This window comes from Mustela lutreola, chromosome 1 (assembly GCF_030435805.1).
Source record: "Mustela lutreola isolate mMusLut2 chromosome 1, mMusLut2.pri, whole genome shotgun sequence".
In the NCBI taxonomy this organism is placed as follows: domain Eukaryota; kingdom Metazoa; phylum Chordata; class Mammalia; order Carnivora; family Mustelidae; genus Mustela; species Mustela lutreola.
The window spans coordinates 27,561,577-27,579,506 of record NC_081290.1 but is presented as its reverse complement, the minus strand read 5'-3'; the positions used below and the strand labels follow the sequence as shown (position 1 = coordinate 27,579,506).

The 17,930-nt window shown below is 38.0% G+C and overlaps 1 protein-coding gene across 2 annotated transcripts in view; it reads left to right on the top strand.

The window, feature by feature from the left end:
- SLAIN2 (SLAIN motif family member 2) overlaps positions 1-8,704 on the top strand; it is an 89,236-nt gene extending 80,532 nt beyond the window's left edge. For both annotated transcript variants that reach the window (XM_059161914.1, XM_059161906.1), the window contains 2 exons: positions 3,992-4,310; positions 5,678-8,704. In XM_059161914.1, coding sequence (XP_059017897.1) covers positions 3,992-4,310; positions 5,678-5,744 — 386 coding nt within the window. In that variant the 3' untranslated portion in view covers positions 5,745-8,704. The remainder of the gene's footprint in view (positions 1-3,991; positions 4,311-5,677) is intronic.
- The last annotated feature ends 9,226 nt before the right edge of the window (positions 8,705-17,930 follow it).

The following is a 17,930-nucleotide window of genomic DNA, read 5'->3' as shown; positions in this document are numbered from 1 at the left end:
ACGCATGGTAGAGGAATAAATATTTATAATTGTTAGATCTTCTTGTTGGATAGACCCTTTAAGTATAATATAGTGTCCTTCCTCATCTCTTACCTACAGTTTTTGGTTTAAAATCTAATTTGTCAGAAATAAAGATTGCTACCCACGCTTTCTTTTGATGTTTATTAGCATAATAATGTCTTACCACACCCTTACTTTCAATCTGGAGGTGTCTTTTGGTCTAAAATGAGTCTCTTACAGACAGCATATTTTTTTTTTTAAATTTATTTATTTATTTGACAGAGAGAGATTACAAGTAGGCAGAGAGGCAGGCAGAGAGAGAGAGGAGGAAGCAGGCTCCCCGCTGAGCAGAGAGCCCGATGCGGGACTCAATCCCAGGACCCTGAGATCATGACTTGAGCCGAAGGCAGCGGCTTAACCCACTGAGCCACCCAGGCACCCTTACAGACAGCATATTGATGAGCATTTTTATCCAGTCTGATACCCTGTGTCTTTTTGGGGCATTTAGCCCATTTACCTTCAGAGTAACTATTAAAAGATGTGAATTTAGTGCCATTGTATTACCTGTAAAGTGACTGTTTCTTTATATTGTCTCCATTCCTTTCTGGTCTGTGTTACTTTGGGGCTCTCTCTTTGCTTAAAGGACCCCTCTTAATATTTCTTGTAGGGCTGGTTTGGTGATCACAAATTCTTTTATTTTCTGTTTGTCCTGGAAGCTTATCACTCCTATTTCGAACAACATCCTTGCTGGATAAAGTATTCTTGGCTGCATATTTTTATTTTTTAGCACACTAAATATATCATGCCAGTCCTTCTGGCCTCTAGGTCTCTGTGGATAGGTCTGCTGTCAGTCTCATGTTTCTATCTTTGTAGGTGGTTATGGACCTCTTGTCCAAGGCTGCTTTGAGTATTTCTCTTTGTCTCTGAGATTTGCAAGTTTCACTATTAAATGTTGTTTTGTTGTCCTGTTTTAGCTGATTTTGAGGGGTTGTCTGTCCCTCCTGGATTTGGATGCCCGTTTCCTTCCCCAGATTAGGAAAGTTCTCTGTATAATTTGCTTCAGTATACCTTCTGCTCCCCTCTCTCTCTTTCCTCTTTTTCTGGGATCCCAATTATTCTAATAATGTTTTGCTTTATGATATCGCTTATCTCTTGAATTCTCCCCTCATGATCCAGTAGTTGTTTATCTCTCTTTTTCTCAGCTTCTTTTTTCCATCATATTTTCTTCTCTATCACTAATTTTTTCTTCTGCCTATTTATCCTAGCAGTTAGGGCCTCCATTTTTAATCATATCTCATTAATAGCCTTTTTTATTTTGACTTGATTAGATTTTAGTTCTTTTATTTCTCCAAAAAGGGATTCTTTAGTGTCTTCTATGCTTTTTTCAAGCCCAGCTAGTATCTTTATAATTATTATTCTGAACTCTAGTTCTGACATCTTATTTATGCCCATACTGATTAGGCCCCTGGCAGTTAGTACTGCCTCTTCTTCTCATTTTTCAGGGAGTTTTTCCATCTTGTCATTCTTGCAGAAAGTGGCCACTTTTCTATTTGTAGAATTGCAGCAATTCTTTTCTTACATCTCCGGTTGAGTTCTTGGGGGTTCGGAATGCTTTGGTAACTTATCTAGCTGAATTACTGGGACCAGACAAAACTAAGGTCTCCTACTCCTCTGCCATCTTGGAAAGTATTCTCTAGAATGTGTTTCTTTTAGATAGCATGTTGCTCTTTCTCTTGTGGGTACCAACAGTCATTACCTTTTCATTGGAGTGATTGCTGTTCATACTCAATGCTGTTATCAATATGGTTGGTTTGCAAGTTCAGTTTGTTTTCTCTCTGTCCCTTCAGATCTTTGTTTTTTGTTGTTGTTTTTTCTCCCTCCTCTTTTATTCTGGAATAACTAAGTACCTTTTAACATTACATTTTATTTTTATTGTTGGCTTATTTTTCATCTACTTTTTTTTTTTTTTTTTTGCCAATTTAACTTACTATATGTTTATTTTCAAGTAATAGGCTTTGTTTAGTTTACAGTGTTTCAGTGTTCCTTTGCTCAGTCTCCTGGAACTTCACTTGGTATATGTGCAGCACAATATTTATCCAAAGATTCAAGCAGACTCCTCAGCTGAGTTTTGGAGGTCTTCTGGAGCAGCTCCCGCAGCAGAGGTATTCTGCTCCTCAAATTCCAACTTTTGTCTTCTCAGCTCAGCAAGATAACTTTCATCTGCTCAGGATCCTTCTTGCTCTACATTCCAAAAAGCATGTCCTTCCCCTCAGAAAAGCCGGTGTGCTCACAGAGCTCATCACATTTACTTTCCTTTTCTCGGGAATTACAGTTCTGTGCTGCCTGTTGTCCAATATTTGAAAACTGTTCTCTATATTCTGTCCAGTTGTATAGGTGTTTACAAGTAGGAAGGTAACCCCTCTTCCCAGTTTTGCCATCATGGCTTGAAACTCTTGTGGTGGTTTTAATAATAAATATCTGAGTTTCATTCTAGATCGGATTTTCTGGAGGTGGTACCTGGGTTTCTGTGTTCTTTTTTTAAAAGTGCCTCGGGATTCTGATGCACAGTCAAGTTTGGGAATCATGGCTCTAGGGTTTTTGGAGCCAAGCAGAGATCATTTGAGTCTGTCAACTACTGGGGGCCTAATATATTTTAAGTACAGAGATGCTGAAATTTGGCAGGAAAGATCAGTTGGGAAGGAAGGAGGCTATGTATAAAAAAAAAATCTTACTGTAAGGAAGGTAAGAGAGGAATTTCCCATTTGGGACTTTTGAAGCTAAAGTGTATCCTCTCTACTTTCTCTCAGCGGTAGAAAATAGTGACCAGACTCATCCATTTTTTCCTTTCCTACCTGCTACTGTGGTAGACCTTACTGTTACCTATACCATTTAGACAGATGAGTAGAAGTGAGGAAGATGGAGTTGTGTGGTATAATCCTACTTCTGGAGTCTTAAGACTAAGGTTTTCCCTTCAGTCATAACATCCCCAAACTAATGGGTGTTGAGTAAGAATAGGGTGACCTGATTCTGCCTTTTATCCAACTCTCCCCTTCCCCATCTCCATCCTTTTCACCTCCCAAATTCTTTGTTAGATAAGCAAGTCAAGGTAAAATTTTATTTATATGGTGTGTAGCTATTCGTGGACATTTGAAGAAACTAAAATTGATGCCCTTTTAGAGGTGACTTAGCTAAACCAAATAAACAGGGAACGATGAATGTGTCCCCTAGGAGATCTGAACTTAAAACGTTAAGGTACAACCACGATAATAAAACTTATTTATAGTCCTATTTTGGCTTAAAAATTAATGCAAATTTTATGTTTTATTCTTTCATGTATCAGTATTTGTTTTAACTTAAAATTGTGTTAACTTCTAGAATTGACATTCTTGAAGAATGTACCATCTTTATCCTGTGTCTTCAAACACATCTTGATATGCCCTTAGAATTATAACTTCTCTGCTTGGTGAAGCACAATAGTAGAAGCTTTTCTGTTTTGTTTTTAATGTTTTATTTCTAAGTTTTAAGTTACACTAAAGGTGACATAGAACTTTGAAATATAGCCACCAGATATTTGATAACATGTTTACATGAATGATCTTTTTGAAGGGAGAGTATGTTTCAAATTCTAGTCAACATGTCATAGCCATTTTTTCATTTCTAGAATATGGCCCAGGTTAGCTGCTGCAGTGAAATAGAACCCTGCAGTGCCTTTTCTCTTCTGGTATTGTGGATTCCTAGCAGGGCAGAGTTAAAATACTGTCATAAAGTATAGTTGCAGTCCTCTGAATAAGGATTCGGTTAATTAGGATTTACCAGTTCTCTTGTTTTGTTTTGTCAGCCCAGAAATGTTCTTTATTTCTTGCATTTCTGTAGAGCGAGTTTTTGTGAATACAGATGTACTGTGGCCTAGTCATCAAGTATAATGTAAAGCACTGGTTCACTTACACTTAGTTTCTACTAAAAACATTGATTTTTCTTTGCCATTCTGCAGTACCTTCTCCAGGCAAATTCCGCTCCCCTGCAGCACCATCTCCTTTGGCTCTCCGGCAACCAGTAAAAGCATTTAGTAACCCTGGCTCTGGTTCTCCTGGGAGCCAAGAAACAACACAGCTCACACAGACCACCTCCTCACCTGGGCCTCCCATGGTTCCGAACACAGTCCCAGCAAATCCTCCCAACAATATCAACAGCACTACTCTAACCAGACCTGCAGGGACAACCGCGATGAGAAGTGGCTTACCCAGACCCAGTGCCCCTTCTGCTGGGGGTATACCAGTGCCTCGCAGCAAACTTGCACAGCCTGTTCGCAGGTAAGTGACAGACAGCAGAGTGGGTAGTTTAGAATTATGCTCATCAGTGCATGTGATAGAAAACCTAGAGAGTCCTAGTAGACTTGGAATAAAATGTTACTTTGCTGTTTTAAAGAAATTGTCACTTAAGATACTAGAGAATCACTCCACTTTGGTCAGCTAAAATTCACCCAGATGCCTAATGTGATTAGGCATCTACGAGAACTCCTAGAAAAAACTATTAGAATCACTCAGTTTGGTTGTGATATTTATTCATTTTGAGTATGTTATTCAGTAAAGATAAAGACTTGTTAGAACCTAGCACGAGATTTAAGATAAAACTTCTAGCTAGCAAATCTGAGTATAACCCAAGAGGGTGGTTTTCCAACTTTGTTGCAAATCAGAATCTTCTGTGGAGTTATAAATGCAGAGACCCAAGTTTTATGCCCAGAGAGTAGATCTGGTATGAGGGCCGAAATCTGTGGGTAATTTTTTTTGTCTGTTGCATCTTCAGGTGATTCTGAGGCCAGCCAGGCTGGGAACCATGCATCTGTGTAATCGTAGTATGTGCCTTTCAGGAATGCGATTACCACCGTCAGTACACTTAGGAGTCCAACTATAATTAAACTTGAAATACTTATTTTCATGGGAAAAAATGGCTTTCATCTTGTAAGAATTTAAACTGAATTATCTATATCTTTTATTCTAAGATAGATTTATTACATTTCCGAATTCAGCAGTAGAGTATAACAGCTTTTTGCTGTGCACTGTGCTAAATAACTTGTACCTTACTGAATTTTTACAGTAACATTAGGCATGACAATAACATAAATATTAAACTGTTATTACCCCTGTTATTACTTCCCTGTTTCAGAAAAGAATATTGAAATTTAATGACATTAAGTAATTTGACCAAAATTATACAACTAAAGGCTTTCAGTTCTAAATATGTCTGACTTAAAAGTCCATTTAAGCACTTACATCATTTTACCTCTCTAGTGATGGTGACACTGAGTCTGTTGTCACATTCATCACTCTGCCCCCCTCCAACTAAGTAGTTAATTAAAATGTTGGTGATCCATGCTGTTGGAAGAGATGAGACAGTCTTTTCCTTTCTGTTAGTGGCTATGTTAACTCTAATGGCTGTGTTAACAAAAAGATGTTAGTGAAGTCACCAGAGGCCCAGTTAGAGACGTCATCTGGGAAGTTGGAAATGCCAAGTGTGGGACCGTTGTGTTGATAGGCTGTTTAGAGCTTTGATCTCAGTAGTCCCCTGAAGCAGCCTTCATTGGATCGGGATGCCACCTGCAAAAAAATATCTGTGGGAGATAGTATGGTAACGTTTCATAAAGCCTTACAAATCACTTTATTAAATTGCTTTATTTCAGATCCTTGCCAGCTCCTAAAACCTATGGTAGCATGAAAGATGACAGTTGGAAAGATGGCTGTTACTGACCAGCAAAGATGAGAATGCAGAGGTCCACAGCTTCATGGATACCCCTTCACCAGGCTAAAAGACAACTTTTATATGCAGACTGTTCAGATAAGACTCATGGGGTTTATAAATCCCAGCCCTCTCTGTCTTAATTAGCACAAACTGACGGAGATGATCAAGCAGCACTTTAATGACATTTAACATCAGATGTGTTTGGTAATCATACAATCACTCTCCATGGAATCACATTTAGTTTTGTTTAATAGAAACTAAGTTGATTTTTTAATATTTGACAGAGGCCAATATCTGGGCAAAAAACTAACGGATGCCAAAGAGAAATGCCCATTTGTAAATGAGAGAATACCTTTGTGCACAAGAAAATGGTGAATTCAAGCTCTCCAAAACTTCGCATTCAACCTAATTTACTGTATAAATAGCATCAATAAATATTTGTGTTAATGAGAACTAATATTCTGACTAATTATCTAAAATGTTTCACTAGTGTTTCACTAGTACTCCAAGAAACTAAATTGAGATGGAAGGGAAGATGGGGGTGGGAAGAAATCTAGGCTAGAGATTTCAAACATGATACCTAAATTTGTGAGAATTCTATAAATTATTTTTGCAGATTCACCAGAAAAAATTGTCATTTTGTTTGGTCTTAAGTTTTGGATGTAGCTCCCGTACCACCAGCACCAGAGAACGTTCCACCGTGCATCCGCCGTGTTGCATTGACACATCGGACTTCTGCCTGTTTGTTTTGATTGCCAAAAGGGCTTAATAACAGTTGTACAATCTTTCTAAACTTTATAGCTCCTGGCTCAGGAAAGATAGCCTTTGCTGTTGAAGCCAACGTCTTCACATGCTGTCATATCTGTTATAGAACTAAGAGATCGTGTTTTCATTAGCAGGTCTCCATGATACGAAAGAGCAAGTAGTGTGTGTCTTCATCCTTGATCTAACTAACACTGCCTCCGTGCTCACAGCCTCGAACAAAACCGTACCATGAGAGAGAAGGGGGAAATCTATGCACTTCACTTACAAAATCTCTGGTAATGACCGTTGTATTGTTACTGTTCACTGACACAACGGTCTGTTACGTGGTAGGAAGATACAGCCGGCTGGATCCTACTTCACTTGATCCACTTCAAACTAGGTAACTGTATACAACCTCCTTGGAGAATACTGTCCCTTTTGACTTGGATTCTGCCTTACGTTAATTTTTACATTTTTGGTAACAAATGAAACCCACTCCGTATGACTCTAACCTGTTAAATACTTGCTCTCTAGTGGCCCCTTGTGTATTCTGGAAATCACTTATTTCGGTTTTATTAGACAATTACGAGACAAACTTTCTTCAGCAGGCTTCTCCTTTTTCATGGTGAGGTCTGTTTTAAAATACTTAATTTGAATGGCTCTGAAATACTGGCAATCAGGTTACCGAAGGGATTTTAGAGATGTGAACATAAGTTCATTTCTTGTTAGTAAAAGACATTCTGTAAGTTGGCAGAAATTGAGAGACAAAAGAGAGACTTGATATCCGAGATAGCATTAAGGTTGATAGGTTGAGAGAATGATAAAATGTTTAAAACCAAGACCCCCATTCTGCCATGACACCATGGGACTTTTTATTAGCTTGACCGTTAGGGAGTCATTCAGTTAGCACACGCAGCTGGAGATTCAAACTGCCAGAGCCAATGTATTCGGTGTATGATGCAAGGAAGAAGTTCTGTCCTTGAATTGGAGGGTGGTGGGTGTGGGTCAGGGAAGGGCGGCGCCGGAATTCCACATGATGATGAACTAAAAAATGTTGCTTTTCAGAGGAAGATAAAGAAAGCATCTGCTTTGGGTGGGGGGTATCTCATGTAAAAATCTAAGTAAAAGAAAGAACTTGCCACTGTCTCTTTTGAAAACCATATGTATACAAAATAGGTCTCAGTTTCAGTGCAACATTGCAAAAGAAAAATATGCTGCAATCTAATAATTACAAGGAATTTTAACTCTATTTGAAACACCCATTACATTAAGTTAGATTATCTGTTTCAAAAGGAGTATTCAGGTTATTTAACTTTGTTTTTAAATGGCTGCATCAGAAAAAAAAATGTCTATTTTTTTTTTATTAAAATACTTCATCACTTATTAAAAACGTATTTGGATCTGAGTTGGGTAAAACATTATTTTACCTGCTGTTGTACTACCACAGACTATTGGCTTTTAGGTTCCTAAAGAGAAAAATTGCCTTTTTACTAGAAGGACTTTGTGTATTGCCAATTTTTCTGTTTGGGAATATCTAAGGATTCGCTGTGGTTAGTCTTACAGAAGAAATGTGGATTTGATAAACTAGTGCCTATGATTTTAACTTATGTTTGATATATAGTAGTAAGGGTTTTATGAATGTTGATTATTTTTCTGTGCCAACAGCCCAGAATTGTCACTTATATGTAAGCAGAGAGCTCTGAGCTCTGCTTCCAAAGTTATTTAATTTTTTCAGTGTTTGAATGTTATTTTTTTGTAAGTGTGTTAATAAAAGTGTAAAAAATTGGAAAAAAAAATATAAATCTTCTTAACGAGCATTTGCTGGATCATTTTTCTACAGAACTTGTTTGTATAATATGAAACACTCTCTGAAGAGTTAACTTTTTTCAGTTTTCATGCCCTGGAAATCACATTTTGTAAAACTGGGGACCATTCATAATTGTCAGATACTTTTTAAAATTATCTCAGTACATCACTTTTATAAGAGTTTTTTTGAAAGGAAATTAGAAACATGTGTCCCCAGATATTTGTATGACTCTAGAATGGTCTAGACTATGTATGTTTAAATTTTTATTGAATGTACAGACATCCATTTTTGACATTACGCATGGTCCTTTTTCAGATCACATGAAGTTTGATTTGCAAACATTTCTATAGCTGAACTTGTATGTGTGGTTGCCTCCTTAATAAAACAGCCTGACCATAATGTTTATTATTAAATTTATATTGGTTTTTTCAAGTGTTTTATGAATTTCTGGATATGGTAAGATTCCCCACCCCAAGTTGCCTACGGTTGGTTTCAGTAAATTTCTCAGTTGATTTTTTTTTTTTTTTAAACACACAGACCCATGTCGTATTGCCCTTACAAACTTGATCTTCATGAGTTGGAATATATCATGTTATATTCTCCTTGTCCTAGTTATTTCATATTTGAATTATTTGGAGTATACTTATAGTTTATTCAAAACTGGTATGTTCTTGGAACTTTGTCACTGGCTATGAATTGATACCTACTTTTAAAAAGCCAGCATATGTAAAACAAGCAAAAAGCCATTATTTATGAGTTTCCAGAAGGGAAAATTAATACATTTTCAAACCAAATACATTTACTTAGTTAATTGTGCATTTTTCTCTCAGAGATAAATGGGGAAAATCCAGAATTATACTCTGTTTAATTAGTTCCCCACATTCCTTTTGGAAGTTTTTACTGTCTCTTATGTTACAATTAGTCTCATTTAATGCAGCATAGAGAAAGGATACCATGTTTGAATTTTCCCTCAAACCAACCCAAAAACTTCTAAGAACTATTTAAAATTATCTGAGTATTTGTAAATCAGTGAGTGAAAAGTTTTCTTAAATTTCTTATATACCCAGTACATTGGAAAACCCATATATGGAGGTTCTTGTGAGATATTTGCTATATCAAAGTTTAGCTTTGAGTTACAAAAGCAGAATAAATAGTAGAGAAACCAACTTCGAGACAGGTAGTGAACAGAGTGTTCACATGAGCATGAAGCCAAAGTTAGGAACCCCTAATATATTTTTAATGATCCTTAATATAAGTCTGAGTGGACTAAGTGGTCCTCTAGTTCCTAGTCTGAAAATGGAACATTTCAGTCATGGACCTTATTAAAACCATGTTAACTGCATGCCAATTTCAAGCCAATTCTTTAAACTGGGCTAAACATAATGTTTTCTCTTTAAAAAAAAAAAAAAGCCTTTGATTTTGAAACTAGTAGAGACTCATTGATTCAAAAACTGAAAATATTAATATAAATGACCCCACATTTCACCTTGGGATCCTGCAATCCCACCATCCAGAAATAAGTATTTAAGTGCTGGTGTAACATAATGCTAAGTGAAAGGGCAGAAAGTCTTCTGTTCAGGATGAGAAAAATATTTCACATGAGTTTGCTTTTGAACAGAGGTGTACATTAACTGATGTTGAAAGCTTGACCACATATCTCTATTCCTGAGTGCAGATATTCCTAAATGTTATTTTAAAAAATCTGTCATATGTATTGTTTATATCTTTATAATGGTTGGTTTTCTTGTGAAAGATTATGTTTACTGTATAAAACTAGAGAAATACAATGACATTATAAAAGAAGACAAAGCACTTAATTCCATAGGTAATCAACCACTTAAATTTAAGGAGGTTGTCAATTTGTTTTTTCTTCTTATGAAATTGGGATCATATTCATGGTTGACACCATAACTTTATCTTGACTCCAAGGTCACTGCCATCATTTAGATGGATTTTGCTGGGGGAGGAGTTTGAGAAGGAGTCTACAGATAACAATTCCAAAACTTCACCAAACCAGTATTATCACAGTTATTCATATATATGTTATTGACACTTGCCACACACACCACCCCCTCCCCCGCCACAACAGTCTAGCAGACTGAACTGACAGTATGGGTTGAATACAGTTCCCGTTTTAAAACAAAATACCTCTTAAGAAATAATAGGCACAACCAAATAAAGAATTGAGATGGTCTAGATTAGAGTTATCAATTGTCAGGATCACTTGATTGGCTGTTAAAACAGATTTCTGCACCCCACCCCAAGCAGGCCTGTTCAAAAATAGAGCTCTGATTCTGAGAACAAAACTTCTAGGAGTAGGATTCCTCTACACAGTCAGGTGCTCATTTCTGGACTAAGTTGACTGTGGTCAGATGATCGGGGTTAATTAAAAGCCGCGCAGCCCCTATGAAAACGTGGATGGAATGAGGAAAGACCATTTTCCCTGAACATGGTGCTTGCACCACCAATGTCTTCGTACATCTCCTGTGAAATGTTTCGTGTCAGTGGTCATATGTTCTTAGAGGTAACATCTGCAGTGAGAGAAGGCTCTAACAGTATTTTTTTTTAATTTTTAATTTTTTATAAACCTATATTTTTATCCCCAGGGGTACAGGTCTGTGAATCGCCAGGTTTACACACTTCACAGCACTCACCAAAGCATATACCCTCCCCAATGTCCATAACCCCACCCCCCCCTCCCAACCCCCCCTCCCCCCAGCAACCCTCAGTTTGTTTTGTGAGATTTAGAGTCACTTATGGTTTGTCTCCCTCCCAATCCCATCTTGTTTCATTGATTCTTCCCCTACCCACTTAAGCCCCCATGTTGTATCACCACTTCCTCATATCAGGGAGATCATATGATATATACACAATGGAATACTATGCAGCCATCAAAAGAAATGAAATCTTGCCATTTGCGACGACGTGGATGGAACTAGAGCGTATCATGCTTAACGAAATAAGTCAAGCGGAGAAAGACGACTCTAACAGTATTTTAACCCTTGGCTCAGTTGTCCTTGAGTCCCAGCATCATTCCTGTACTTGAATTCCATGAAGTACCTCAGTCACTATAAATTCCCCTTGGTACCTAGGTCAGTTTAAGCTAAGATTCTGTTCATTCCTCAGAGAAGAAAGAGTTAATTTTTCAAGTGATTTTTGAAGTTGATATACAAAATATGTCCAGAAGAGTACAAAATGAATGTTGAGCTCTCTGAGTTACTAAGTGATTACATGTGTAACCACGTGGGCAAGAAATAGACTGTTAGCACCCCAAAAGCTCTGCTGGTGCCACCTTCCAGTCACTGCGTCCTTCTCTTCAGGATAGCAGCTGTCCTGACTTACAACATTATAATTTAGTTTTACCTATTTGTGAGCTTTATATAAATGGAACCATATACTGTAATTTTTTTTCTGCCTATCTTATTTTGATTAAAGGGGGGAAATGGGGTTTCTCTCAGACTCAGCCACTAAACAACAAAAGTAATGTGATGAGATTCACCCATGTTGCTGATGTCACCGTAGTTTACTCTCGTTGCCATGCTATATGCCATTGTATAAATATATCACAATTTGTCCATTCTAATGTCGAAGGACAGTGGGGTTGTTTCCAGTTTGGCCTCTTAAAAATAATGCAGCTTTGGACTTCAGGCACAGTCAAGATGGAGTACACGCTCAAAATCCTCTCCCACTTAAAACTAAAAATGCAAAAGGCAACTACCTGAGGACACCAAAAAATACACAAAAGCAGATGGAATGGGAGTAGAGTCAAACCTGGAGCAGAGATCCAGACAAGGATCCAGACAAGGGTGTTTTCCTCCCCCACCCCCTCCGCCTTCTCTCTTGGCCCCACGTCAGGAGAGGGCCTCCAGTAGAGCTACCGTAGTGGTTCGTCCCTCCGATAGGTTAAACCAGAGGAAATTCTGAGGTGAAAGAACATGTTGAGGAGTTTTCTTTTCTCTCTTTTCTCCCATGACATGTCACTGGTGAGCCCCCAGGTAAGCCCCAATAACAAGCAGTGCCAACAGTTAAAATTGATGGAAACTTTCTGGACAGAAGAAATGGGAAGAAAACACTCGGCAGTCTGAAGAATTGAAATGATCTTCATTTTTTTTTTTTTTTCTGTTTATACTCTCCTTGTCCTGAAGATGGGTGTGCTGTGAGGGCTGCACAGTAATGGTGGTAGAGCTAACAGTCCAGGAGGACCCCCATGTATCTGGCCAAGAGACGGGGCAAAGGGGCCCTGGGCAGCAAAGGGGGATACCAAAGAGAAGAGAGCTAGAGCAGGGACTCCTCTTATTTTGTTGTAATTAGCACAACCTCTAAACTTAACCTTGAGCTGTGCATACTCAGACCCAAAACAGCACAGCAAGGTCTTCGAGAACTGAACTACAGTTGAGAGCACTGAATATGACATGGGCCAGCTACTGAGTATCAGGGCATGTGTGAGATTGATCCAATACAGCATAACAAGCCTTTGTAAACCAAACTGATGTTAGAACCACAGCCTGCAGAATATAAAACAGAACTTGCATCTGATCCTATCTGGGTTGGTTATTAAACAAAAATCAACATTGCTCAGAATATTTTAACAGGACCTAGAATCTATAATATTAAAAATGTTCAATGAATAAAGTCATTCAACATATAAAGAACTAGGAAACTGATCAATTCTCAAGGAGGGCAACAAATGTCAATATCAAGATGATACAGATATTAGAACTATCATTTTTTAATTTTTTTATTAACACACAATGTATTATCTGCTTCAGGGGTACAGAGAACGATCAAATTCTAAGGCAGCTGTTAGGAGAAAGGAAAACATGAGATGAATGAACTGTAGAAATTCTCAAGAGGGGAGCACCTGGGTGGCGCACTTGTTTAGGCATCTGATTCTTGATTTCAGCTCAGGTCATGATCTCCAGGTCATGAGCTAGAGCTCTGCATGGGGCTCTAGGCTCAGTGGGGAGTCTGCTTGAGATTCTCTCCCTGTTTTATTCCCGTTCCTGCCTGCACATGTGTGCTCACGCTCTCTCTCTTTTAAAAATAAATCTTAAAAAACAGTGTGTGAGAGTATTTTTTTTTTAAGAACCAAATGGAAAGTTCAGAACTGAAAAGATAGCTGAAATTTTAATAATTTGCTAGATGGGTTCAATAGCTGACTGATGATGATAGAAGAATCAATGACTTTGAAGAGAAATCAGTAGAATTTGTCCAATTGAGAACAGAGTAACAAAAGACCAAAAATAAATAAATGAGCAGAGACTTAGGAACCTGAAAACCAATACCAAAATTGTTCTAATATTTGTGTCATTGAGTCCAGCAGTAAACTGGCTCTCAAAAAAAAAGAAGTCTTTTTTTGTAATGTTTTCCTATGTCCAGGTGTAAGTATTCCCAGTGTGGCTGTTTTCAAGGCATCAACATGATGTCACTGAACATGGAGTTGGGAAGAGACATGCACAATCAACAAGCTGGCTTCAGCACACCTGTGTTGGTCCCAGAGAAAGAAGAGAAAGAAGTAGCACAGAAAAATTATTTGAAAAAATGATGGTTAAAATTCCCAAATTTGGGGCGCCTGGGTGGCTCAGTGGGTTAAAGCCTCTGCCTTTGGCTCAGGTCATGATCCCAGGATCCTAGGATCCAGCCCCGCATCGGGCTCTCTGCTCAGTGGAGAGCCTGCTTCCCTTCCTCTCTCTCTGCTTGCCTCTCTGCCTAATTGTGTTCTCTGTCAAATAAATAAATAAAATCTTTTTAAAAAATATTCCCGGGCACCTGGGTGGCTCAGCTGGTTAAGCGACTGCCTTCAGCTCAGATCATGATCCCAGAGTCCCGGAATCGAGTCCCACATCGGGCTCCCAGCTCCATGGGGAGTCTGCTTCTCCCTCTGACCTCTCCTCTCATGCTCTCTCACTCTCTCTCTCAAATAAATTTAAAAAAAATTTTTTTTAATTTAAAAAATATTCCCAAGTTTGATAGGCATACATTTACAGATTCAAGAATGCCAATGACACGAGTCTGTCTATATTGATAGCCAGATAAACTCAAAACCACACCCAGACTCATCATAATTGAACTGTTCACAACTCAGGGGTGCCTGGCTGAGTCAGCTGGTGGAGCATGTGACTCTTGATCTTGGGATTGTAAGTTCGAGCCCCGTGTTTGGTGTAGAGCTTACTTTAAAATAAAAAATAAACTTTTTGGGCACCTGGGTGGCTCAGTGGGCTAATCGTCAGCCTTTGGCTCAGGTCATGATCCCAGGGTCCTGGGACTGAGTCGCACATTGGGGTCTCTGCTTAAAGGTGAGCCTGCTTCTCCCTCTCCCTCTGCCTGCCACTCCCCCTGCTTGTGCTCTCTCTCTCTCTGTGTCAAATAGATAAATGAAATCTTTAAAAATAAATAGATAAAAATAAAGCGCACAATCTTGGGATTGTAAGTTCGAGCCCTGTGTTTGGTGTAGAGCTTACTTGAAAATAAAAAGTAAACTTCTTGGGCACCTGGGTGGCTCAGTCAGTTAAGCATTTGCCCTCTGCTCTGGTCATGATCCCAGAGTCTTAGAATAAGAGTCCTGCATTAGGCTCCCTGCTCAGCAGGAAGTCTGCTTCTCCATCTACCCCTCTCCCTTGCTCATCATCTCTCTCTCAAATAAATAATAAAACTTAAAAAAAAAAAAAAAAAACCCTGCTTAACTCAAAACAGAATAAACTCAAACACATACCCAGAAAGAAGCTAATCAAACTGCTAAAACTGAGCAATTAAATATTGAAAGCATCAAGATAAAAACATTATATATAGTGGAACAACAATTGAATTGATCAGATTTCTGGTCAGAAACTGGAGGCAAGAAGATAGTGAACAGTATTTTTAAACTGCTGGAAAAAAAGGGAATTACCAACTCAATTTTCTATCTACTGAAAATTTTCTTCAAGAATCAAGGCAAAATAAAGACATTTTTCAGGTGAAGGAAAATAAGAATTTGTAGCTGCAGACTTGTTTAAAGGAAATGATGCTAGAAGGAAACTGAGAACTGTAAGAATGAAGGAAAGATAACAAATGTTAAATATATGGGTAAAGAGAAAAGACAGTTTTTCTAAGTTCTTTAAAATATGACTGTTGAAATCAAAAACTAATTGTCAAGAGAAGTTTTCAGTGCATTTAGGAATAATACATAGGACTATAAGAATAATAAAGGGATATATATACATGTGTGTGTGTATAGTTATGAGCCTTCTTTATTTTACTTGCAATGGCAAAAATATTAACACTAAAGAGATTGAAGGATTAGGTATATATATTATATATGTGTGTATATTGAAACTATAATTGGAAAAAAAGAATAGATTAAGTTATAAATCTGTTGAAATACTATAAAAGGCAGGAAAGGTGAAAAAGAAGAACAAAAACAGAGGACAAACAGAAAGTAAATATTAAAATGGTAGACTAGGGGCACCTGGGAGGCTCAGTTGTTGAGCAGCTGCCCTGGGCTCAGGTCATGATCCCGGACTCTTGAGATTGAGCCCTGCATCGGGCTCCCTGCTCAGCCCTCTCCCTCTGCCAGCTGCTCCCCTTGCTTGTGCTTGCTCACTTTCTCTGTCAAATAAATAGTCTTTTAAAAAAATGGTAGACTAAATCCAACCATACCAATAATTTCATGAAATGTAAAAAATGGACTAAACATTTGGTAAAGGCCAAATTAAAAGAGATAGATTACATTAAAAAAAGAGTATATCCAACTATATGCTGTTGTAACTATGCTATACATAAATATGAAGACATAGGTTAAAAGTAAGAGGATGAAAAAGCATACAATGCAGACATCAATCAAAAGAAAACTAGTGATTGGAGCACCTGGGTGGCTGAGTTGGTTAAGCATTGGACTCAGTTTTTGGCTCAGGTCATGATGTCAAGGTCATGAGATGGAGCCCTGTGTTGGTTTCCACACTCAGCAGGGAGTCTGCTTTTCTCTTTGTCTCCTCCCCCACTGTCTGTCTGTTTGTCTCTCTCAAATAAATAATCTTAAAAAAAAAAAAAACCAATGACAATATTATCAAAGACTTATGAATGAGGAATATTACTAGGAATAAAAAGGGAAATTACATAATGATAAAAGGTTAATTCACCAAGAAAATGTAACCATCTGAAAAAAATGTATGCTCCTAATAACAGATCTTTGAATTCATGAGGCAAAAACTGTTAGAGCTGAAAGGAGAATGACAAATCCAGAATTGTAATTGATAGAACAAGTAGTCAAAATTAGGGTACAGAAGACTTGAACAGCACTATAAATCAACTTGACTAAACTGACATTTAAAGAAAACTCAATTCAGTAACAGTATAAAACACATTCTTTGGGGGCACCTGGGCGGCTTCAGTGGGTTAAGCCTCTGCTCAGGTCATGATCTTGGGTTCCTGGGATCGAGCCACACATCGGGCTCTCTGCTCAGCAGGGAGCCTGCTTCCCCCCACTCTCTCTCTGCCTGCCTCTCTACTTGTGATCTCTCTCTGTCAAATAAATAAAAATATTAAAAAAAAAAAAAAAAACCCAGCACATTCTTTTAAATTACACATGGAATATTCACCAAAACATTATATGCTGGGTCATGAAACAAGAACAAGTTTTCTATTAACAAATTTTATTCACTGAATGAAAGTTAAAGCAGAAATCAATTACAATAAGATAGATATCTGGAAAACAACAATTTGGAAATTTTAAAACTTTCATTAGAAATTAGAAAATATTTTTAGTTGAATGAAAATGAAGGTTAAAAACATTGAAATTTGGGGGGAAAGCTAAAGTAACTAGAAGGAGATTTATAATATTAAGTGCTTATATTAGAAAAAAATGTGGTTGGCAGAACAGAATCCCTCCAAAGATGTCCACATCCTAATCCCTGGAACCTGGAAGTATGTTTAGTTCCATGGCAAACAGATTTAAAACTGCAGAAGGAATTCAGTTTGCTAATCTGCTGACTTGGAGATAGGTTGTCCAAGTGTAGCCAATGAAAACGCAAGGGTCCTTAATCTGGAGGAGGGAGGCAAAAGAGGGAGAAACAGAGAGATGGCAGCATGAGAAGGACTCAATCTAATATTGCTGGAGGAAAGTTGGCCCTGAACCATGGGATGCAGGCCCTCTCCAGAGCTGGGAAAGGCAAGGACATGGATTCTCCATGAAGGCTCTGGAAGAAATAAAGCCCTGCTAATGCCTTGGTTGTAGCCTCATGAGAAAATTTCAGACTTCTGGCCTACAGAATGGTGAGATAATGTGTTTGTGTTGCTGTAAGCCACTAAATTAGTAGCCATTTGTTACAGCAGCAGTAAGAAACTAAGAAATGAAAGTGTTTAAATCAATGTTCTAAGCTTCTGCCTTAAGAAACTAGAAAAAGGAAAGAGAAGGAAAGAATAAAGAGTAGAAATCCATGCAATCCTGAAAACAAAACAACTGTGAGTGAGGTCACAGTAATGCTACTCTGAACTTTCTGGTATAAGGGCATAGATCTCTGCTGGTTTTTCATAGAAAACTGAAATTAATGGGTAAAATGATGCGTGTATGCTCAACAGCTGCAGATCTTTTCTAAACCGTTTTCCGAAGTGGTTGTACCAGTTTACATTCCTACTGCAGTGCATGAATATTCCCATTGCTCTCCGTCCT